Raw genomic sequence first — 24,153 nt, forward strand, 5'->3', positions numbered from 1 at the left:
TAGATGTCTTATTTTGTAGGCATTATCTGATAAGATAAGGAAGACTATTTCCTCTCCAAGTTGCACTTGATGGAATACATAGGAATACTGTGTATCCTATGTATAAAAAGTTTGGGAAAGACCTTCTTGACACATGTTTGAGACTTATAATATTTATTTTCTCATATGCTTTTACAGTAAATTGTTTGGGATTTTTAAAAATTCTTTAAATTAAAGTTTTCAAAATAAATATTGAGTACCTAGTGAATACATTTTTTTTAAAAATTATTTACTTACCAAAAGGAAAAAAATACAGAGCAATTGAAATCAGTGCCATCATTGCAGAGGCTACCTTAAAGAGCCAATTTGTTCTTTGCTCTAATTACTCTGCCTGAAAGAACAACAGAGTGAAGACATTGAGGACATGCAGGGTTCAGTCCAAAGATTGTACTTGAGGGTATGTAATGAAATCGATACTGTGTATCCTATATAAAAAGTTTGGGAAATGTATAAAAAGTTTGGGAAAGACCTTCTTGACACATGTTTGAGACTTATAATATTTATTTTCTCATATGCTTTTACAGTAAATTGTTTGGGATTTTTAAAATTCCTTTAAATTAAAGTTTTCAAAATAAATATTGAGTACCTAGTGAATACATTTTTTTTAAAAATTATTTACTTACCAAAAGGAAAAAAATACAGAGCAATTGAAATCAGTGCCATCATTGCAGAGGCTACCTTAAAGAGCCAATTTGTTCTTTGCTCTAATTACTCTGCCTGAAAGAACAACAGAGTGAAGACATTGAGGACATGCAGGGTTCAGTCCAAAGATTGTACTTGAGGGTATGTAATGAAATCTTGCAGCATTAGTGCTTTAGTGAAAGATATGAGAAAGAGGGCAGGAAAAGGGTGATTTGTATGCTTTATTTTGTGATGTGTTTAATCTATACACTTTCGCTTTTGGTCCCATAAGCACAGATTTTCATCTTTAAAAAGCAGAAGAAACCAAAATGGACTCTTTCTCCAAGCTGTGAAAGGAAACACATTTAGGACTGGCTAGATCTGTGAGGAGAAAAAACGAAGAAAAAGTAGACCACCAAAAGTGAACTTCAAGGTGCCAGCATGTGTGCTGATTCCTGAGAATCCTGGCTCAAATGCAGTTGATGATTTTGCTTAGCAGGGCAGGGTACTGGGAAAAGAACTTGCTTTCTGCAGAATTCCCTGTGTAGGAGTTACTTGTCTTTGCTAGTTAAGTTTCTGAATTCACAGAATTGGAAGAAGACAGTGCTCAAAGTTTTCTGGAAGATTGGAGTTGGAAGAGGAAACTCAGGAAAAAATGTGCTTCCATATTAAGAGTCCCTCTGAAACAAAGACATGTTTAGACATTCATATTGGCCTTCCCCTCCCCTTGGAGCCTGTTGTTCCCCCACTCCTGCTCTAGGCTCCATTCAGCTGTGCTGACTCAGCTGTTTGTTGGACTGTGCTCCTAAACAGTTCTGTGAAATAGTCTAGTTTAAAAAGAAACACATTTCTGGTTGAAAAGTATGTATCTCATTTCACTGATGCACTTTAGAATGTAGCCACAGAAACAGCCAGACCAGCAGAGCTGAATGGACAGAGACAACAGTTTGGGAGTTCAGTGAGCAGATGAACGGGATCAGAAAACTTTTCAAGTGCCCTTGCACTGGTCCAGCTTCCTATGCAAAAATGACCCCACAGAAAACCATAAGGACAGGATTTTCTTATCTTTGATTTAGTTTTAGTCATTTGATCATTAACAAAAATCTTTTCCCTTGATTAATTTGGTATAGTTAATGAACAATATTTTGTAAAAATGTCATTGGTGATGCTTAAAACAGAAATATAATTTCTTCAGAGTATTCCAGATAAATCTAGAATTTAGCAAAACTGAGCGGGCAAACATTCTCAGAGAATCTGTGTTCATTTACAGTGCTTCAATTATTAGTCAGCCAAGTGAAAAGTTTTCAGACAGACATATCTCTAAAAGTCACAGTTCTTGAATTTGTGAGTCTTGTAAATGTGAAGTGTATACACCAAATTTCAGATATATACACACAGATAATTTCAAAATAATGACTGGGTAAAAAGCTTTTTTCTTAAATAAGGAAAGAAATCCTTTTTATTCCATATTGAAGTATGGGGAAAACATTTTTGTCTACCTAGTGGCAAACTTCACCCTAGATACACATATCATTAGCTTATAGAGCACACAAGGCCACATTTAACAAAGTGAAAGATTCATCAGATATGACCTTACCATTGAAAATGTCACCTCACTCTCAAAAAGCCATTAAATATGTCATCCAGAATAAATTAACATTGATAATAGTTATTAAACCTATAGAAATAAGTATAGCTTATGTGTATATACTTGATATCTTGCTCCAAAAATAAATCCATTCCTTTGGATACCATAGCACTATTATGATACAATAACAGAACAAAAGCATTGTAAGAAGTGATTGCTGCAGCCAATTTAAAATATATTTACTAGTTTTACCATATTCCATGCAGAAAGTCAATATTCTCTTCTGTCTTGAAGCTGCCATTGTTTGCTGTGAAAATCAAACAAATTTTGATCCACAACCAATGCTCAGCAAGTAAAACAGATAAAATTACAGCAATAACCAAATTAATAGGTTATCAATTTATATTATCCCTTTACAAAAAAAAAAAAAAAAAGGCAAACATTTGGTTTTTACAAAAATCCCCTAAATCTTCCAATTTTATGTTTTGCTTTTCTAAAATTCCAGAACGTGAGGAATGGTACTCTTGGGACACTAAAGAACATGTACCTTTGTAACTGAATTATCTCAATATGAGTCTCTTACAGTAGCCTGAAACTGCACTGTACATCAGAGATACAGCATGACAGCATTCATCAGAACTTATTTTTGTTGCTAAGATTTGTATTTTAACATTTTCAAGGCAGTTCTGTATTTCTGGATTATCAAATATCAAAACCCTGAGATACTTTTAGAATCACCACTCTATATGTACTTAACATTATAAGAAACTATATTAAACACATAACCAGGTAAGTACAGCTGTGTGTTTCTCTTATGTGGTGTTTAAGGCAAAGAAAACGTATACATGCTTCTGTAAAAAATGTTTATTAAAATTGACTTTGTTTTACAGTTTAGCAAACTCTGCAGGTAGCCTTAAGAGCCTGCTCAATTCATTATCATTAAATCAACAACCAGATCTTCTTTCTGCCATTCCCTGGCAGGATTAATGGATTTTGGCATGATTTGTGTATTTAACAGTGAAAGCTCATGCTGGGTAAGCTAGCAAGCTTGACTAATTCTCAGTTGTGCTAACTTCATAAACCTATTTTAAGGTTTTAACTTTGACTAAAGATTAAAAATAGTGACACATGGTGCTACCTTTGAATGCATCTAACATCATTATGGTTAATAAGTGTAACTAAAACATCAAACATGTATTGTTTGAAATGTGTGAAATTATGTATGTTACAGGTATTTTTCAGTATTTTGTGGTACACCTGCATGTATCTAAGTGCTTAAAATATTAAATTCTACTTTTTAATTACAGAATTACTAAACTCTGTAACAGAAACAGATCATTGTATCTCAAAACAACTTACACCTGAATCAGAAAAGTGTGCGATTATTTTATTTGATCTAAAGCCTGCTTTCTCAGCAAACCCATTTTAACTCATCAAGCATTCCAGTTTCTATAGTTTTTTTCAGCTTTTCAGACAATCCTAGAATCAGTATTCAGAAAAGCTTGAAGAAAGGAGAAAAGAGAGGAAAAAATATTTTCAGCCTGTCTGACAAGACTACATAAAAAGCTTGTGATCAAAGGATCTTAAATACACGTTACTGGTGTGACAAACAACATTTTTGTCCTTTTATTAGATTTATTTTCCTTCTGAAAACTGGAATGGCCAGCGTATAGTTTGTGAAAGAAAGCTGGCAGGGTTGTATTCTTTGATTCCTAATTAACACCTTCAGTCTCAAAAGAGAACTAACAGAAATACCATAAAATGTTGCAGCTGCATTGTTATTCCGCTTGGTTGGTTTGTTAAAAGTCGGCTGGGCATTGGCAGCTGCAATAAAGGAGAAGCTCAATAGATGTTTTGTATTGTGCCCACTGAAGTGAAAGAAGGCAACCATTTTATTTTCAAATGGGCAGCTGCATAGTGATGTTTAAATGGAGCTAAATGTGAGATTTACTGTTAATTTATAGTAATTGGTTATAAATAAAGTGGCCATATAGCTTGGCTTTTATCTGTTAAACATAGAACACAAACTGAAGGGGGAATGAGTTATGAAGGGTAAAAAATGAAGAGTAAAATACTAGAGTGATGAAAAATGCAGTTACTTAGAAGGAGCAGTGGTATTCAATTTTGCAATGTGATGCAGCAGTCACCTTGGAAGCAAGTATTCAAGCCTTCTTTAGATAGTGCTTTGAGAAGTAAAGGTAGACATCCCTTTGTCCCAGTGTAGAGAAAACCAATATTTTAATGCTGGGGTTAGAACCAAGTGCAGCTCTGCCTGGAAAGCACAGGCTTGTATTTTCAGTAGTACAATAAAGGAGATGTTTAACTCTGGTCAGATAAATCTCACTCACATTCAAAAAAAGCAATTAGGGAAATATGTAAATCTAGATGTTTCATCAAATGCTAGCTAAGGGGTTACCAGTTCTTTCCTTGCACAATGACTGAACTAAAGAACTTCAGTGTCTGTGTAAGAACCATTGTCCCAGCCCCAGAGCCCGTTGGAAACCGAGTCCAGACTGGTCGTGGGAAATACCTACATATTTGACACAGGCCCCATTTCTGAGAGAAAAGGGGGTGGAATAGAAAGTATGGAGATTTTACTGTTGCATTCTAATCAGCCATGATCTGCCTAATTTGCTTTGATCAGGAAGATAAACTAATTTTCCTATAGGCTAGATAGAAGTAATTAGCAATCCAATGCTTTCATGCTTTTGTAAAGGGTAAAGAAAAGAATAGCAGAAATTGTAATGGTGGGAGCAAAGTACCCCTTTTCGGCCCATCTGAAAACATTGTTAATTGAAAATAGGATGGTGCCATAGGAGAGAGGCCCTGATTAAGGTGCTTTTTTGGGCTGGGATATCATTGTTCCCCATGATCTATAATGTTACACAGCTACATGTTTCTGTGACTAATTTCACATGAGTTTTAGTATATTTAGCTTCTGTTCTCTTTTATGAAAAAAGCATATTCCATGTAAATAGTACATCTGCCATTCTAAGGATGGTGTTTGATTTCACAAGGCAGTTTTTTGGTTTTTTTTTCACAATTGCATTAGAATAATTCAGTGGTTCATTAACTTCTAGATCTGCTGCTGTCATAAGACTTCAAAATGAGGGTTTCTGAGGCCATAATAGTAAAATCAAAAACTTGGTAGCCATAGACAAAGCCAAATTACTGGATATCCCAGTCTCCTGATTCTGTTAGGTAACAATTGCATGGTTCTGTGGGCCTGAGCTGTGACTTTTAGCCTGACACATGTGCTGTGGTGTAGCACATGCCTCAGCTGAGTTTCCTGGGGGCTGTCACTTCTCCTGGGCTTTGGTCATTCTACTTGAGTGTAAATCAAAATGTCTTGCAAAAGTTTCACAGTAAACCCCTTAATATGCAGACATAATGGCATGCCATCTTTATCCAGGGAAACTACTCATTCAGATCTTACTGAATTCCATAGGCTGCAGAATCCCTCATTTTTAATATCTGTATTCCCTACATTTCCTCGTCTTTATATGAATTTAATTCATTCAACAGGCAGTTACAACCAGTTTGCTTAATAATTCTGTCCACCTACCTCTTTGTATTTTCAAAGTTTTATTTAAAAAGATAAACTTAAGGACTCTCTTTATCATTTATGTTACAGTTGTATTGCAGTCTACAACCATAACTGGGATTGTGGATCCTCTATGTCAGGAACAGCTAAAGTATAGGGGCAGGCTCTATAAAAGCTTTCATGGGAAAAAAAAAAAGAAAAGCAGCTATTGGTGATGAATGGGAAAAACATTTTATGGTGTGGATAGAGAAACAGGGGCATGTGTTCTATCTCAAAGACGCTCCTATTAAAAAAATAATATCCTTAAAGATGGAGTTTGGAAAATTAATTTCCCCTGCCAGTAAGACGCATTGAATAGTATTTGGAGGAAAAATAAAAGCTCTGTTCCAATATGATAGCAGGCTTAAACGGAAATATATAACAAATTTTTCTGTTGTCTTTCTACATCCTAAAATACGTTGACATTATGATAATCTACAGTGTTTGTATTCCAACATATGATGGCAAAAGCCATGTTAGTTTCCATGTGAAAACATGTAGTAATAAACATTAAAACTGATGTCAGAGTTATAAAAAAAGTAGAAGTGTTCATTGAAATAGCACTGAGAGTTGTGTTTAGCCTGGGAATATTCATTTGTTTAGCTTAAGGAGGCAGCACCACCTCACAGATAAAGTATTGATTTGATATTCAAACCTATCTTTTCATTTCCTTATTGCATTGCTTAGTGCCACAGCAAAATTGTCTCCCATTCTACAGTCTCCTCAACTCCTACTTAGCAGTCAACTCTTTATGTTGTTCCTTGAAAAGTATTGCATAAATAAATATTGCTGTACAAAAACTGCAGGAGGGAAAAGACAGCAAGCACGTCATTCCCCCCATCTGTTGGCAATAAACATCCTTCTTGCATATGGGTGGGCAGAAGTTGCTCCCCTGGCCCTCTCAAGAGAAGACACAGCAATTCTGTTTCAGACTTTTGAATTACATCACTTTTTCTGTGGGATCTGAGCTAGAGTTTAGATTCCTACAGCTGTTATTCTCAAACCTGAGGAAGGACTGGAGATTACTTTTGTGCCTCTTTTTCAGGTGCACAGAAATATTAGTTTCTTAAATCTTTAGAGTTTTTTGACATGAAAAGCATGAGGAAATCAGATTATCTGTAGCTCTTACAGGAGGAAAACACTGACTCTGATTATGAATATCCTTTTTCCACAGTGTTCTGTTCATTGTGAGCTGAGCTATTATCCCTTTCTTGTGCTGATATGGAAATAGACAATTGTCAGAATGGTGCAGAAAATGTTTTACAAGTTTCACAATTTTGCAATATCACTCCTAGTCCTAAAGAGCTCAACACACATATGATGTCAGATCTGTATAGACTTTTTTTAGGAAGATATGTGTGAGCTCTGCCCTTGTTCTGAGCCATCTGGAAACCATCAGCAAAGCACTGAGCCTGACCTTACCTGAGCACTAACCTTACCAAAAAGGATGGTTTTTATCTGGAAACACCTAAGAAACTGCATGGGAGAAAAACTTGTTCCACCTCATTGAGCCTAAAGGAGTCTGAATAGAAGATTGAAAACTGCATGAAACTGGACTCTCTAAGCTCTGCTTTCAGGAAACACGTTCTGATTTACAGAGATGAAAGATTTCAAAACTGTTGTAATTGTTTTTACAGCCTAAATCTCATTCACCTTCATTAGGGATTTACTAATTTTTAATAAGTCCTCCTTACTAAGTTTTCTGTATTTCTAGAAAGATCTACCTATTTATATTTCATAAAAGAAGGCCCAACAATCAAGCCACAAGTCCTGACAAAAGTAAAGACAGCTTCTCACTTTTCCATGTAAAGAAAACTAGTTTCTTTCACTAAAAAAAAAAAAAGCTTGAATAACTAACCAGGCATTACAGTATACTTCTGATGTCAGAAAACTTGCATTGGTGCAGATGTTTCTTCATTTATTTTCCTTGTTCTACCAGTAGTATAAATATTGTGGATACATTTTGTCTTCTAATGCAGTCAGTCACCCATACCTGCCTTATGGCATTTAAGACACTCCAGGTTATCTGGGGTGTCTGCATAGGGGTATGTATGATATGGGCTCTACAGGAAGTGCATCCTCTACTGTGCAAACAGCATTGGTTGGGAGCCAGGTAAGTGATCTCAAGTGATGAACCACAGCTAAAACAATCTGGCACTTTAGTTTACTTTTAGTCAGCCCAGAGCTATGGCATGGTTCCCCCAGAAATCTACAGTATTGTTAACACAGTAACCTGTGTGAAGGGGGGAGATTTGGAGTAGAAAACACCTTTTTCAATTTGTGTCACAGGCTTCGTATGGGGTTTTCAGTGAGCTGGGCTGTGTGGATGATCTGTTACGTCATATCCAAGTTGCAGAGTTTTCAAATTTAAATTACAGGGTTTCTTCTTTTGATAGTAAAAAAAGTGTGGAACATTCTGACAAGGCAGGCAGGCAGGAAGGCGGGAAGGAAGGCCGGCAGGAAGGCAGGAAGGAAGGCAGGAAGGCAGGAAGGCAGGAAGGAAGGAAGGAAGGAAGGAAGGAAGGAAGGAAGGAAGGAAGGAAGGACTTGACTAAGCTTCAGGCACTAGTGGGAAGGATAATCTTTGTGTATCCTGGTGAGGGTTACCCAGTGATCCCAGGCTATTTGTCCTTGACATGCACAGTACATTTTCTATGGTGGAATATGGTGGAAAGATCTATTTGTTCAAACAATGAAATCTGTCTGGATTGGGGGATATTTGACCAGGGTCTGAATTTTTTTTCTTTTAATATAAAAAAATTTTACTAGCATTGCATTACTGGCGTCTCAAACTTTACCTACGGTCTCCAATGTGTGATGTGGTTCTGTTTTTCTTCTTTTCTTTTGTGCCTCAACATTTTGACGATACTATTTCACTAATAATAATAATAATAATGCCTTGTGCCTGTCAAAGTAGCTCATTCCTTGGCTCTTGTTTAAGGTATTGGATACAAAATGCCAAAAAAAAAAATTTAACTGGGATGTAATGTTTGTGTGTGCAAGGGGCACAGGTTTTGAGAGTTTAAAGCCTGTACATTAGCTTTATTTGGAAAAAGTTACATTAAAATTGTATTGTCCTGAAAGAAACACGAAGCTGTATGTAACATGTTAGAAATTATTGAACCTTTGAAGTATACTTTTAAGTACATGAAGTTTTTATAAAATATATTAAATTATGAATGTTTAATAAGGATTAATATCAATTTATTGTCCGTACTCTAAATATACAACAAACAAAAAACTTCTGACATCTGCTTAAGGGAAATTTTGGACTGTTTGATTAGATAATGCAATCAGGTTGTGCTTTAATCAGTTTCTTTGTTGAATTAGAAGAAACATACCTTCCAGTCTTAAAATAGTAACATAATTGTAAAGTTGTCAGTCTACGGTTTCTGTTTGAACTGATTACACTTGATAAAAATAACAAACCATGACAAATAGTGGGGGCTAGGTTTCAGTAATTCACTGAAGAATGTCTCTACCAAGTCTTTGTGGCAAAAATGTCTTGTTTGCAGGACAAATGCAGAGTTGAAATAACAACCCATGAATACCACTGGTGAAATGGCTATGTACACAAGGTGAATGCTAAAGTTTTCCCTTCTGAATGGACCTTTTAATCCAGGCATTATCTAGGCTCTGAAAAAGTCTTCAGTGGCCTTACGTACAGATTAATGAGAAAATCTGAGACTCGGTGTTGGGCTATTTGCAGAAACAGTTTTCAAGATTTACTGATGGTTGACAAATGCCATTTAAGCTTTCAAAGCCATCAATATGCTATTGAAAGGGATTTAGAGGGAAATCCTCCCACTATAGAGAACGAGGACTTTGAAGGATCTCGGTGGAAGCCCTTGGTCTCGCCACCCCTTCAAACCTTTCACTGGCTTCCCTCAGCATATAGAGCCCTGAAACGCGTGGCTATGGGAAAGGGGGGGTGGCCTCTTTGAAAGGCGTTTGTCTATAACTGAATGTGCCAATCTGCTTTTGTTCAGGCATGAGAACTGAATAGAAGTGTTTCCAGAAAAAGTCTCTTGTGCTCATGATCAGTTTTTCAATGGGCTTTCTGCTAATAGATTTTTAATATGGGAGCTGGAAATGGTGAAATACGAGTTCAAAAATTCTAGTGAATTGAAAAATTGCCCAAGAAAGTCTCTCTGCCCTATAGCATTTGTTAACCATGCAACCATATCCTTCTCTGAAAGTGGCTTTCAAAGAAAAGGAACTTCATACATTATACATGTGACAAGACAAATCACCTGAATTTAATTTTTTCAAATAATGTCCTTTATTCCACAGAAATTCTAAAACCTGTTTCAGTGTTATTTCTTTTCTTTGGTTATTTAAAAACTCATTTTCAAATCATATGTTTTTATTAAAAAATGTCCATTATGGGACTGAATTGGGGAAAAAAGATGATGAACCTTTAGATGATCATGTTTTAGTTAGAGGCATTTTAATTTAAGATCAGGATGGCTTGAAGTTCTTGCTTTTGCCCAAGCTGTTCAGAATCAGCAGGATTCAAGATGAAAATTCTGAAAAGCTTAATAAAATTGTAAAAATGAAAAAGTGGCAGAATCTGCTGCACAGTTCTGGAAAAGGGGATCTCTGGTGGATTATGCAAGGATATTCTGGGGCTTTATTCCTGAAGTTCCTGGGAGATTTGTGGTTTTCAGTCAGAACAAATGCCCACAAAATCCCCTCTGTGTTCCTTTTAATAGCAACAGTATTTATGCATGTAAAACCATGTGGTGCTGTCTTCCAGTCTGTCACAAGTATTTGAAAGTTGAGATTGAAATGCCAAGGCCATGACTGAGAGGGCATCCTTCACCTCTAATCTTGACATCACTCCCCATGTGGGACAGGAGAACAAAGCCAGGATGTGAGCTGCTGTAGTCTCTCTGAGCCTCACATTGTATACCCAGTGTGTGATGTGAGGAAGAACATAATTGTGCATCCCACCAACTCCAAACTCCTCATGAAGGGAAAGCAAGGCTGACTGAATTCTGCAGAATGTGGAAAACAGGACAATACATCTCAGCAGAAGACCTGCTTCTGCTTAGTGACTGCTTTGACTTCTTGACTTCTATCCCATATTTCATTTCTATCTGCACCATTTTCATGCTGGTATCGATTTTGCCACCATCTAGGGAAGGAGAGCAGCAGTAACAGTGTGTGGCAGGTACTGTCTTGTGTGAGGTGACCAGTGGTCATAAGAAGCCAATGTCATGTAGCAGTTGGGTGTTGTGGAGTTTATCTGTGTTACCTGTTCATTGCAAAGCAAATGAAGCCTATAGATGGTCTAAGGCTTCTAGTTCTTAAAAAAGGATGGTGCATCTTCACCCAGAAAGAGCCATCTGTAATGCCCCACTTTTCTCCACAGGTTAAGGGAAGTGTTTGATTCACTCCAGGTGATGTACGGGAGAAAACAAAATTCTCAGGATGTTCAGTACCAAACCTTTACTTGCAAACTTTAGAACATTAAGGTAGAATAAGGTACTTGGCAAATTTTAAATAAACTTAGGCAACTTGAACTTATACAGATACGGATAAGAGGCACTTACAAAGCATTGACTGGATTTTTTTTGTCTAGCTTACAATATATTTTTAGAAGAAGTTAGAAGAAGAAAGAGAGAAAGAAAGGATAAGAGTAGAAAGATATTATCACATGTGGATCCAGCAATGAAACTTGATTGTTGCAATTTAGATGTCTACTGATGGAAGTGATGGTCGCAGTATTGGTCTGCCAGGGGTGGGAAAGTCCATGAAACACAAAGTTCAAAGGGTTAAGAAATGGTGAGGTTCAAGTGGGAATGCCCAGGTACCTCCTCTGGCAGGGAGCACTTAGTTCTACACTGTGGGATGCAACACTGTGGATCATGTGCAGTCTTCTGGTGGAAGGACCTAGAAATTAGTCTGGGAGTGCTTCAGGGGACTTTGATGGTTTATGACACCTAAGACATGACAATTGCCTCTCATTAGAGTAGTTGAGCCAATTATGCCCTGTCAGAGGAGATAAACACCTTCAGACCTACATGTGAATGTCCCAGTATCTCTCCCCCAGAGGGAAGTTTACACTGAGCCAGTTGTATAAAGGAGGACATGATAAAAAGCACTACCCCACCTCCCAGGATCTGCTGCTTATCAGCCTCTCCCTGGATCAAATCCCAGCTTCTTGCTAAACAAAGGTTGATTTGTAGTGGTCATCCCCTGGTGCTCACACCCGCTGCACTTGGGCTGTTACCTTGCACACTGTCAGCAAAACACCCACTGCTTTTTGCAAATGGCCGATTGTTTGAGCCTTTAACCATTAACATTTCAGTCTCTCACTCCATCACAATGTACATTATTCTGAGTAATCCTTCTGGTTTTCTGATGGAGCTGACTGGAAACCTGAACTTGATGTTAAAGAAAAATTGAGCAAAGACTGTGGAAAAGAGAGAGTGAGAAAGGAAAAATGGCCAGAATCAGCTCATCACTTTGAAAAAAAACAGCAAGAATGAAAAGTTAAGTACCAAAAAAAATTGGATCAGGCATGACAACCAAATAGAAAACAAAGAATGGCTGTAGCAGCCGAAAATGTTACACTTTCCACTCCTTAGTGACCTACAGAACATCTTGCCTTTAGCTCATCAGATTTTAGAAATTATAAAATGTCTGAAAAATATACATTGAAAAATTCCCTGTGAATCTATGAGTTCTACATGCACTATTTCAGACAAGCCAGTGTGCTATTGCATAATTTCCACAACCATGAAATGCTGCCTGTTGGGAACTGGTAGGCCTTGGATGATGTCTTCCATCCATGGGAGTCACTGGGAGGGTTGCTGCCAGCATCAGTGGAGCCAGGTGTTTACCCCCAGGCACTGTTCTAGTGCTGACATTGACTTGCTGTATTAGAGGTTTTAAGACTTGTAAATAACAGGGCAACTGATAGTTTTCAACATTTTTATAATTTGGAATAGAAGAAGAGACCTTGGAAAGTTCAATTTGTGAGCAAAGTAGGCAAACCAGACAGGTGCAGTAAGGACACACTATTTCACATGTGCACACAGGTGCAACAGTTTACATTTGGTAAAGATTTGTTTTGGCTACTGATGTTTTGTGATATTGTCTCCAGGAAGTTCCAAAACTCATATTTGAAGCCTGGATCAGAGACAGAGCAGAGGATTTGGCTGAATAGCAGCAGTTAGTTGCTTGCCCTAAAAAGATTTTCTGTTGATCATCGTAACAATCACAAGAAGTGGGGGTCATTGCCCTCAAAATGAGGTTGCCAAACAGTGGACTATGTAAACTCTGCAAATAAAAGGAAGGAAACCGGGATCATTTTTCTGGATCAGAGTGCTGCCTCTGCTCCTACTAAATAATGGCTTCTCCGCTGAACAGCCCAGCTGAGCTCAGTAGAAATAGTTCTGAAGTATTTTGCCTCCACATATTAATTGTAAAGCTTTGATCCCATTAATTTAAGTCATAAAAGGAATTAATTTCTCAAAAGAGAACAGATTTTTATACTAAAAAGAGTGCAGCTCTTTCTAGTATGATTATGCTGGTATAAGCACATGAAAAATATGTGCCAGCCTAATACCAAACATGAAGTCTCTCTGCTAGATATTTTTCCTTGTTAGGGTGGCTTAGAGCATCTCAGCCCTGCTCCTTGACCTGAATTGTTTAAAGCTAGCTCATGGATTTCAGTAGCCTGCCTATCTGAAGGGCAGCTGATCAGTTACAAGCAAAGAAAATGTGTGGAGACTAGATACAAGTAATGTCAGTACAAGATAAAGGATCTGATATTTATGTATATTAAGACTGTTCTATACCAGTCCATGTGAAAGTATCTCATGATGAAAGTTAATTTTGGTTACTTAAGAAAAAAATAAATCATTACTTGATGGAGAAATACAGTGGTTTTAAGTGCACTATCTTTGTAAGAATCAAGCTATATATTTCTTGGCACTTACTGTTGTAGAAATGTGGATGTTCAACCAGTCAGGGAAAGATTTGACAGCTTTGTCATTCCTCTGAGCTCTGTAGGAAGTGTTGGAAGAGACTGTCAGCCAGCCAGGAGCTGGCAGATCTAAATGCCTTTTGTGTTTCAGCAAACAAGCTCTGTCAGACATAAAGGGAAGATGTGCATATGAAAAAAAATTACAACTTCCTATATCTGAGGAATGTTTACAATATTTACGTCCTAGGTATAAGATCAGCCTGCATTAGTCCAAGCCAAAACTGCCAAGTGAAATAAACCAGTTCTGCTTCACCTTTCTTATGTGTTTCTTCTCTGTATTTGTGCTTCTGGTGGCACAAACACCAAGGCAGTGAACCAATTCAAGGAACTGATTTTAATTAAAACCGACTTTTTTTTCCTGCTGGATATTTTTTTAAATATAGATTCGTTGCCAACTCTGCTTAAACAGCACCTTTACAAGGAATGAGCAATTCTGGATTTGGGAAGAGATCAGGAGAAATTCTTTCAACATTGAATGAAACTGAGCATAATGATTATATGACATCCATTGGGTTGTCCATGCAATAAAGAGAAGATTCTGCAGATAATTATTTCAGCTAAGCAACAGCACAAAAATTATCAAATTATTGATTAGAGTAGAACTCTAGTAGGTGTAATATGCAGCACAGCATTTTCTTTGCTGCAACTCTTCAATTGCTGTTCAACAACACAAGATACAATTAAGCAGTCGTAAAAGCAGAAGTGACAGTGCTCTGTTAAAATGATTGGACATGATAATATTAATGGTGTTTTCCAGCCTAAACAGTTCAATAATTCTGAGTCTGTGATTCAGCACCAATGCACAGGAAAATGGAAACTTGTAGGATAAGATTAGCAAAGAAACTTACCAGCACTTTACTGCTAAATCATCTGACAAAAATAAAAAAAAAGATCAGTTGAGATTAAAGGCATGGACTCATACTGACTTTTATTTTTGCCATCTCCTTTACTAAACCAGAATTTCACCTAGAGTATGTGTATTTTGCAGGAAACTATTTTGGGAATAGCCAGTGTATATACCCATGACACCTGCTACATTACGTCACACAAAGTGGCATTGTGCAGAGATCCGGCTGTACCTGGGATAATTAGTCTCTCTGAAGGTACCTAACGTGGTAATGCATCTTCCAGCTCTGGACCCAGATCTCTCATCTGTACCCTGGGAACCTGTGCACTGTAGGAGATGTATTTCCTGCCCTGAATGCACAGATCTGGTCTGTACCCTGGGAACCTGTGCACTGTGCAGTGTAGGAGATGTATTTCCTGCCCTGAATGCACAGATCTGTTGTGCACGGATCTCCAGATACTCATGCTTGCACCATCACTGTTGAAATGTGTTTACAGTAGATGCTCTCAATGCTGTTTGGGTTTAAATGCTTCAAGTCTGTGCTGTGGAATTGAGTTGAAGCAAGTTAAGATGCACAGAATAAATTACTTACACTATCTTGTTATGAATGAAATCAGGATAATCATGATTAATTTTCACCCTCAGCAGGCTCACAGAAGTTATCTTGGGTCATTTGGTGAAGATGAGTTTTAAAATTGGTTTGTGTAACATATAATCTGTCCTGTAAATAATTTGTGGTTAGATATTCAGACCAATTCACTACTGGTGAGCTGTAATAGTTACTTTAGAAATTTGCACTTTATAACTTCAGGGTTATATTTTGTCTTTTTTTTTTCAGTCAGATGTATTTTGAATTAGTTTCTGCTGTAGACAAGGTGTAGCATGTCAATAATCAAACTGTGCTGTGCTTTTTGTACATTTTCTCCTTTCATATAAATAATCATAATTTAGAAACAGCCTAATTTAAACCAGAAGGATGAAATTATAGACAGGGAATTAGAAGAAAATTGGACGCTCCAGTGTCCAGTCATTCATTCGGAGAAGGAAAAAAAAAAACCCAAAAATAATAATAAAGAAAAAAAAAGTATTTTTGTCATTTATGTAACAAATAATTGTAAAAATAAGCAACATCTGGAGTGGCAGAAAATATTCTGAAACCAAGGGTTTCTTTTTCCCAGACTTGGTCACATATCTCTTGTCCATTTAACTGTGCTATTCTTCATCAAAGTAAGATAAACAGTACTTGATAAACAAACAAGTAATGAAAAACACATAAACAGTAGTAGTCTAAACAGTAATAAATGGTAGTTGTCTTCATAAATTACAATAAAAACTGATATTATTTTCCTGTTGTATATTGTTTCAGTATTTGAACAAGATTAATCATGTATGCAGTAGTCATATAATCTGTTTGAACTAGTGCAGCAGAAACAAGCAGTAACTCACAAAGCAGAAGTGTGCTAATACAATCTGTGGGGAGAGGAATTCCATCCAGTCCTCTTTTAAATTCCTCTGCTGGCTTCTGTATTATAAAATACTCCTTTAGCCATTTAAGTTTTTAATATGTGAGTTAAGTACAGCAAATGATTGACATGTTGGAATGTTTTTGTGAATTACTCTGGTAATTATTCCTTAGCAAACTGAGTCTTCAACCTCAAATGAACAGCCTTGAAGCAGCTTTGAAAGGAAATTAATTTTATCTAGTGAGCATCATGAATTTGATATTAAATTAAAAAAAAAAAAACATACCAGAGAGTCAGAATCTTTTTACCTAAAATGATATGTCAGATACTTGTCAAATTAATTCAGCACTGGGTGTGTTTGGTCTGATCTTTGATCTTTACTTTCTTTTTTTGACCCTAATTGTTTGCTCTGACCTGCTCCCTCTGCTGGAGTCTTGGATAAACTGAATGGCAAAATTGTTTCCTGAAAAGATTAATCGTGCACATACTGTTTGCTTTACAAATGTTCTGCAGTCCAGTATAAGAAGGACTTTGATGGTTGTTTATATGGAAGAATTGCCTGTGTTCAGGAATAACGCATGGTGTTTAAAATCACTCTGTTACAGAGCTTCTGCAGTAATAAGCCAAATTTTGCTGTCTGTGACATCAGAGGAACTCAGTGGCAGGTGTTGGGAGTGCAAAAGTCTGGTCAAAGCATTTTGTTACTTTGTGTTGAATCCAGATGTGACCTATCAGGCTGGTTTGCCCGGATCCAGTATTACATGGGCCAATACACAGCAGCACAGAAGAGATGTGGACAGAGCCCTTCTGACCTTACTGGATCACCTTTGAGATTTCCCTAAGTTGAAGGTGCTTGACCCTTACCATCAATATCTGTTTACAATTGTGGTGGCTGGAACAAGCACCACTGGTGTGGCTAGGAAAGGTGTGAGAGGGACAGAGTACTATCCATTTACAGGCATGAAACTCTCTGTGAGTTGTGCAGGCACACAGGCTCACTGCACATGGCCACTTGCTTGTTGCAGGGCATGTTTCAATACAAAGGAGTTGGGTCTCTGGAAAGAGTGAGCTTCAATGTCAAGTAATGAAAATTTTCTGTTACAAATGTGTAACAAGCAATCAATCCTCTTTTAGCCTTACACCCCTTCCATGTAAACCTGTAGCATGTGATCTGTTGTTAATTTACTATTGCAAATAATGTTACACAGTAATGGATTTTTAAATACTTAATAATAGCATTTGGCATTATCAATATACACAAGGGCAGAAATATCCATGCCATTGTCACTTGTTATTTACCTTGAATACCTTGAGAATGAGATTTCCTACTCTATGTAATCTCTGTAATGGCTCTCTCTCCTGCTTCTTCCTACTAATGTACTACTTCTTCTTCCAGAAGATTTTTCCAAATACAAAGATGTACTTTTCAAATGTGAATCATTTAGTGAAAATTCATATCTTAATCATAGTTTGCTATAGCATCCTTCAAAGAATCACAGATGAAGTTTGAAGCTAGTTGTGCTATGGTTTAATTGTCAGAAAACACTTAAACTGCTTATTTATGCATGCTCATACTCTGCCCTGTGCTGGTCTGCATGGGTGTATTAAACATGCAAATACATGACTAGCAATTTTCATGTTGACTTTGAAAGATAATGTAATATAGAAACATTAAAATGAAAAGATGGTCTTTTTCTCTTAGTCTATTGACAGCTTATGCATTGACTTTGGTAAGTTGGTGTAAATACCATGATTGGGCAGTGTGATCTAATGAAAACTGTGCTGGACAACTCATCATCAGTGTAATTTTCCTCTGTTGTATAAACATCCATTTGACTGTGAACATGTCACTTAGCATTAGGTGTCTTAGTTTCCTTTCTGCAAAATGATGGTACTTATTGTTCTATTTATTTATTAATATTCTCAAATGAAAACACCTATGGCAATTTATTTGTAAGAAACAGGAACTTCTGTTACGGCAGTGTTGGCAAATAGATCTATCTCCTTAATGTAGCTGTAGCATATGAAGACATTTTCCATGAAGGATGAAGCCTTTGCTTTAGTAGCTGGCATGCAGTCAATAGCCAAGGTGCTCTTCCATTGTACTGTGGATATTAGCTATATCCTGCACTACTGGAAACAAGAGTGCTGTGTTAAAAGGACAGGCAGAGCAAGGGAAGAGTGGAAGCAGGATTCACCTGTTTTCATTATTTTGTGTTACTACATGTAAGCTAGTGTCAAATTTTGCTCTAAATGAATTAAGGAAATTGTCTTAGTTTAGAAACCGTTCTCAGCTGGTAACAACTAAGGGACTGCATTCAGCCTATTGACAACATTTTATGAGAGTGCTTTATCTTTCAAAAACTTCCATAAAAAGAATTGTTAATACATCTTGGATAAGGCAAGCTTAGAAGAATCAAAATTAATAGTAATACTTTATAATTTTTTAATCAGTTAGGTTGCAACTGTTTAAATAAATTGGCTACAAAATTAATTGTCTTTAATATTGGATTATTATATTAGACCCGGAATGGATAGAACAGTTTGTACCATTCAGTATAATAGACATTTAGCCTAGTAGAAGTTTAGTATGTATCCCTAGGCATACTTTTGTTCTCCTTTAAAAGACATAAATATAATGTGAAAAACCAATCTTCCATGATGAATAGTCACTGAAACATCTCTTGTGATAACAGTTAATAAAAGCTTAGTAATGTGGCCTGCAGACTCATCTATTATATGTTAAGAACTAATTCACTTAACTTGTTTTACTGGCTTTCTGGAATTCATTGTGAACTACTCACTTTTAAGATGGTAACTGGATGTTTTCTCAGTGTGTTTGTTCATGGACAATAAAACTGGAGGGAACAAAGACCTGTCGTATTTACCTTCTTGGATGCTGTTTTGCAAATGCTCAGAATTTACTCATCCACTCACCCAGAAAAAAAAACAGATGCATGGTGCAGTTTTCAATATTTTCTAGTCTTCAAAGATTTAGTCAGAGCTAGGATTCCTTTAACAAGTCACTAGAGACACTGCACAGTGATTGATTGGTACAGAGTATAAATAAGATATCATTATAGTGAGCCGTGTTGCCAAAGCAGTCACTAAAGCAAAGCTCCTTATCTTTTGAAAATATGAAAGTTTCATTTGCTGGTATGTTGCTTTTATAGTCAGCAGCTGGAACAGGCTGCAGGAATGCTGATGGGAGAAGGGACAGTGCATTTATCTCACTGTTCAAAATAGCACATTACCTTTTCAGTACGATATGGGAGCTCATGGTGGTTTTCACCAAGGTGGGGCTATAGCTGTCTCTATTCAGAGCATTTGTAAATTTAGGATATACTCTTATCATATTGCTCCTACTGTCATCAGTGGGATTTCTATGTGCTATGATGCCACGAGATGGGTGTAGTTCTGTTACACTGAGTTATTTAAAGGCTTTCAGTATTCAAATACTTCTACGTTTTTCATCACTGTAGTTTGTAAGAGTCTACCAAAATTTGATACAAAATCAGAACCATTCCACCGAGGACAAGTAAAGTTCCTGTACCTTGATTTTTATATTTTTAAGCATTATATTGCAAATGTTGATGTGCAAGCCAGCTTTCATGCCCTTCTCTTTCCTAGAGAGAGAAAATTGCTAAATTTTGCAGGCCAGCACTGAAAGGAGAAATCAGAAACTCATTTGAAGGAAAGAAACCATCGTATGTGCAGGACATAAGACATATCCTCTTCAATTGTTATTGGTTTTCATAGTAATTATATGTAATCCTAGAGTTTACCACCTAGCTGTTTCTGGGTGCTAGCTGTGCTTGATCTAGCTGTAAATCTCATCCTAGCCATGTCTTCTTGGCAGGTCCAAAATGCTAACAAACCAAAATGCTGAGAACCTCCTTTATTTGTCTCTAGAGCACTGTGAGGAATTTCTGTTCAGAAGCCCAAATTTTGCAGTATTGTTCACAGGAGACCCAGTGACTGATTGCATTGCATTAACTCTTTTTGTTTGTCTCTGAACTTCTCTGAGCATCCCCCCAGAAGTAACTTTGTGCCATGACACTTCTCTCCCTTAGTCATTCCAGTGAACAAAAATTTGATTAAATGCATTCATGGTGATTCTGAAACAAAAGAATGTTCTGAATCAAAAACTGTGAGCACAGACAAACTACTGCTTTGGCAGTGTAAGGGATGTGTGATTGTTTTAGGGAGAAATAATGTCACCTATTTAGCCAACTGGTACAGCTGGAAGAAGTAGAGAGCTTTGATTTCTTTGCCTGAAAGTTTCTCAGTTTTTCCAACTGTGTCAGCTAGCCTCATCAAATACATTACCTCTCACTACCATAGTCAGCCTTATATTCTTAAACCATTACAGCTACAAGAATAGCACATTGACAACTGTGTATTAGTTACTGGTATCTTAAAAGCTACTTTAAAAAGAGATTACTGAGCAAGCTTGGGGAATAATTCCTGTTACCTCCACCATCCCTGGAAATATTTAAAAGATACATAGATGTGGTGCTTGGGGCATGGTTTAGTGATGGTTTAGTGACATGGCAGTGCTGGGTTGGAGATTGGACTGGATGACCTGAAGGGTCTTTTCCAACCCAAACAATTCCATGATTCCGTGAAATATGCATAGGTAATGTTTAGTAGTTCTGTTGCACAAAAACACCTTTGTATGTTTTGTTCCAAGAAAAGAATCATGTGGGGAAAAGAAATAACCAATCTAACAGAAGGAAATTATTTAACTGGTAGGTTTAAAAAGAGTTAGAAATTGCTGCAGTGTACACTGGGATAAAGGAGAGGTTCTCCTCTGTCACATACTTTACCACATGAGTGGAGTCTGAAAAGGAGAACAGGACGTAGCAGTTCACTGTTGGCAAATCCACCTCTGGGGTCTAAAGATTTTATTAAGGAAAATGCACTTATTGTTGATTTTCTCCTTGGTCATCAAAGCACATAATGAAAGCCACCTTCTCTTGTTCTAATCCTCTTAAGATATCAGGCTCTGGGTAGACTGCTTCTGACTGGTTCATGGGGTCCTCTGGGTGATACAAGCACACAAGTATTGCTTGCTAGTAATAGAAGTTAATACGCTAGAAAAGCAGACTTCAGGTTTGTCTCATCAGCCAGAGCACTGCTAAATGCTGGGTTTCTAGAACGCCCTAAATACGTGTGTGTCTGAAGACGAATCATTCCCATCTTCTGCCAGGGCTGGCTTTTTAAGTCTAAAATGTGATTTGGCATGTTTTCAAAAACCCATTAAGACGTGTTGAAAATATTATAATCAAAATGATCTTGTTAAAATATTGGGTTTATCTTAATATTCAGTAGTATATAATTCACTACCTGGATGAGTTTTTCTTTTGCCAAATAAATCCATGTTTTTGTTCCTTTGCCAGAATAAATCCTTTGAGCCTTTATCAAAGTGAAAGGGCAATAACCTGCTACACAGTTATGAAAGAATTAGGTGATAAAATGTTACAATAAAAAATGAATTTAATAAGTACACATTTCTCAAATTATACTTAGATTTTGAAGTAAATGCAGAAACCTTACTCAATATTGATTTGATAATTGCTGTAAAGTATTAACACATTTCCTTTATTTTAAAATCTCTATGTGAAGTATGTTTTTAAATTATACATTTTAAAATTCACCAAAAGATCAAACATCTAAATTAACTATGCTGACTAAAAGCATATATTCTGTAATGTGAAACAGATTGTGAGTAATAAGAACTAGATGGAGTAGGAATAGGATGCCTATCCACCAAAGTACAGATAACTTATTTACCTTGTAAGCGCTCAACAGCTGGAAGAAATAAAGTTATCTAAATAGTACCCAAAGTAGCTGGAAACTATAAGCACTGCTACAAATGCATAGATATGTTTAAATTGTGGGGAGTTTTAAATTACTGTATAATGCTTGCATAAAATGTGTAGGTCACTCCTAATTTTATTTGAAGAATCTACAGAAATTTTGACACTGTTGTGTAAGTCGTATCTTCCACACAGAATTTTATCATGCAATTTGTTTGCATTGGCCCTCAGTGAAAAGCAATTACAATGATACTGTAGGGCATGGGGAAGACAGTGGAAAACAATGAAAAGACAAGTTAAGAATAAAAGGGTATTATATGAAATTTAGTCTAAAACATAACTTGAATGAGCTCTGACAGAGCTGATATTGCTGGTAGTTTCCTGTACCAGGAACTACCATGGAACCCCACCAGGAAGTGTGTTACAGAGCGGGATCACATTACACCCTTGTTTTATGGTTCATTTCACTTATTTAATGCAATTTGAGTACCTGTAACAAAAGAGCACTCAAAAAGGGAATGTTTATTATTTGAAAATATGTCATTTCTATAAGTCAAGTTGGGTTTTGGGGACACCTGATGTGCCTGTGTGAGGCAAGGCAGATCAGTATGACCGTGCAACAGGCTGTATGGCAAAAGCAAAGCATTTCCATATTCATGAAATTTTAAGGATGATGCAGAGACTTTGTATTGGTTTGCTTTTGCCTGTCTACTTTAGTAAACCAAGTGTACTACAGTGCTACAGCAACAACAAAAATTATAGTAATTTTCCTTTACTACTCCAAGTACATTTTAATACAGTATAGTGGTTTATTAAAATTATGTCGACTAAAAGTGTTATTTAGTGTTCTAGCTGATTTATAGAGCGTGATAAAACATTCCAAAATCTCTGGAAATGAGGAACATGCTACAGCCTGTATTGGTTTGACAAAGCTGTCTTCATATGAAAAAGGAACGTTTAATGTACTAAGTAGATAATGATTCATCAATTCTGGCAGAGGAACTAATTTTTATTAATGCAGTACTTAAAAATGTGTGGAATGAACAGCTGGATGCCACAGTTGTGGCATGCCATATTAAGTCTCTGTCTGTTTTCCCCTACAGTGATCTCAGTATGAACAACATTACTAAGCTGCCCTCAAACCCTGTGCACAATCTCCGCTTCCTGGAAGAGCTGTAAGTATCATTGTATCCTTGATGGGCCTAGTCAGCACTAGACACATTCCTGTGTTTGTCTCTCATGCTTACTGTGGGAACCAGATAAAACAGGAAAGCTGTCAGCCTGACACTTTTGGCACATGCGGAAACACTTAGTTGAAAAAAAACAATTGCTGTGATTCTGGAAATGAACTTATAAAAAAGTTACCATGAGGCTACAACTTCTCTAAGCAGAGACAGAGCCAAACAAATTAAAATTTTTAAACAAGGACTGTTTAAAAGAGCTGGATTGCTTTTTGGAAATAGTTAAGCAGCAGGATATTAAAAGTTTGAATACTGGCTCATGTTTATTAAAATCCCAAGTAAAGCTGTAATCAAAACCAAAACCTACTGCCTTGTTCTGCCAGTGTCAAGGACAATTGAGTCCACATTTCATAGTATGGAGGCTTCTTGTCCTAATCACTTTTAATTACTGTTTCCTTACTCTTAAACTTAGCATCCCTGAAGGCTGACCGTGGAGTGCAGAGTCCTGCAAAAAGCTTAGTTACGCTATCTACTACATTCACCATGGGGAAAAGTGCATTGCAAAAACAAGCACAACATCAAAAGAGGAATGCTGGCTTGAAGTGATTGTGACTAACCAAAAGTGAAAAGTATTGTGCATTCATGAGACCTGGATTTGGCAGTGACTGTAGTTATAATGGCCCAGGCTTAAAAGAAAATTCAGGTTTGTGAGGAATGGTGGAGACTCTATAACTGATGCACCATAGATCTTGTGAAAAAAAGCTGGAGCCTATATTTGCATGAATACTTCTAAATATTGATTAAAAGCCTTTTATGAAATGTGGCTTTTAAGTTTTTAGAACTGAAAATCTGCTTTTTTTTTGGCATGCTTAGCTGCTAACATGCCATAAAATCCATGTAAGATGTGTGCAAATTCATGGTGCTACCCTTCTTGCAAAGATATGGTCTGTTTTAAGCTATGAAATGTGTACAGTCCTCTGAAATTTAGGTGGGTATTGCGTTGACAACTT

At 36.8% G+C, this 24,153-nt stretch overlaps 1 protein-coding gene across 1 annotated transcript in view; it reads left to right on the forward strand.

Annotated features, from left to right (window-relative positions):
- Positions 1-24,153, forward strand: part of LGR5 (leucine rich repeat containing G protein-coupled receptor 5) — a 92,015-nt gene that overhangs the window by 14,370 nt on the left and 53,492 nt on the right. The window contains exon 2 of the mRNA XM_039703851.1: positions 23,066-23,137. Within this exon, the coding sequence (XP_039559785.1) occupies positions 23,066-23,137 (72 nt within the window). The remainder of the gene's footprint in view (positions 1-23,065; positions 23,138-24,153) is intronic.

Source organism: Passer montanus, unplaced genomic scaffold, assembly GCF_014805655.1.
Source record: "Passer montanus isolate IOZ18808 unplaced genomic scaffold, ASM1480565v1 scaffold17, whole genome shotgun sequence".
NCBI lineage: Eukaryota > Metazoa > Chordata > Aves > Passeriformes > Passeridae > Passer > Passer montanus.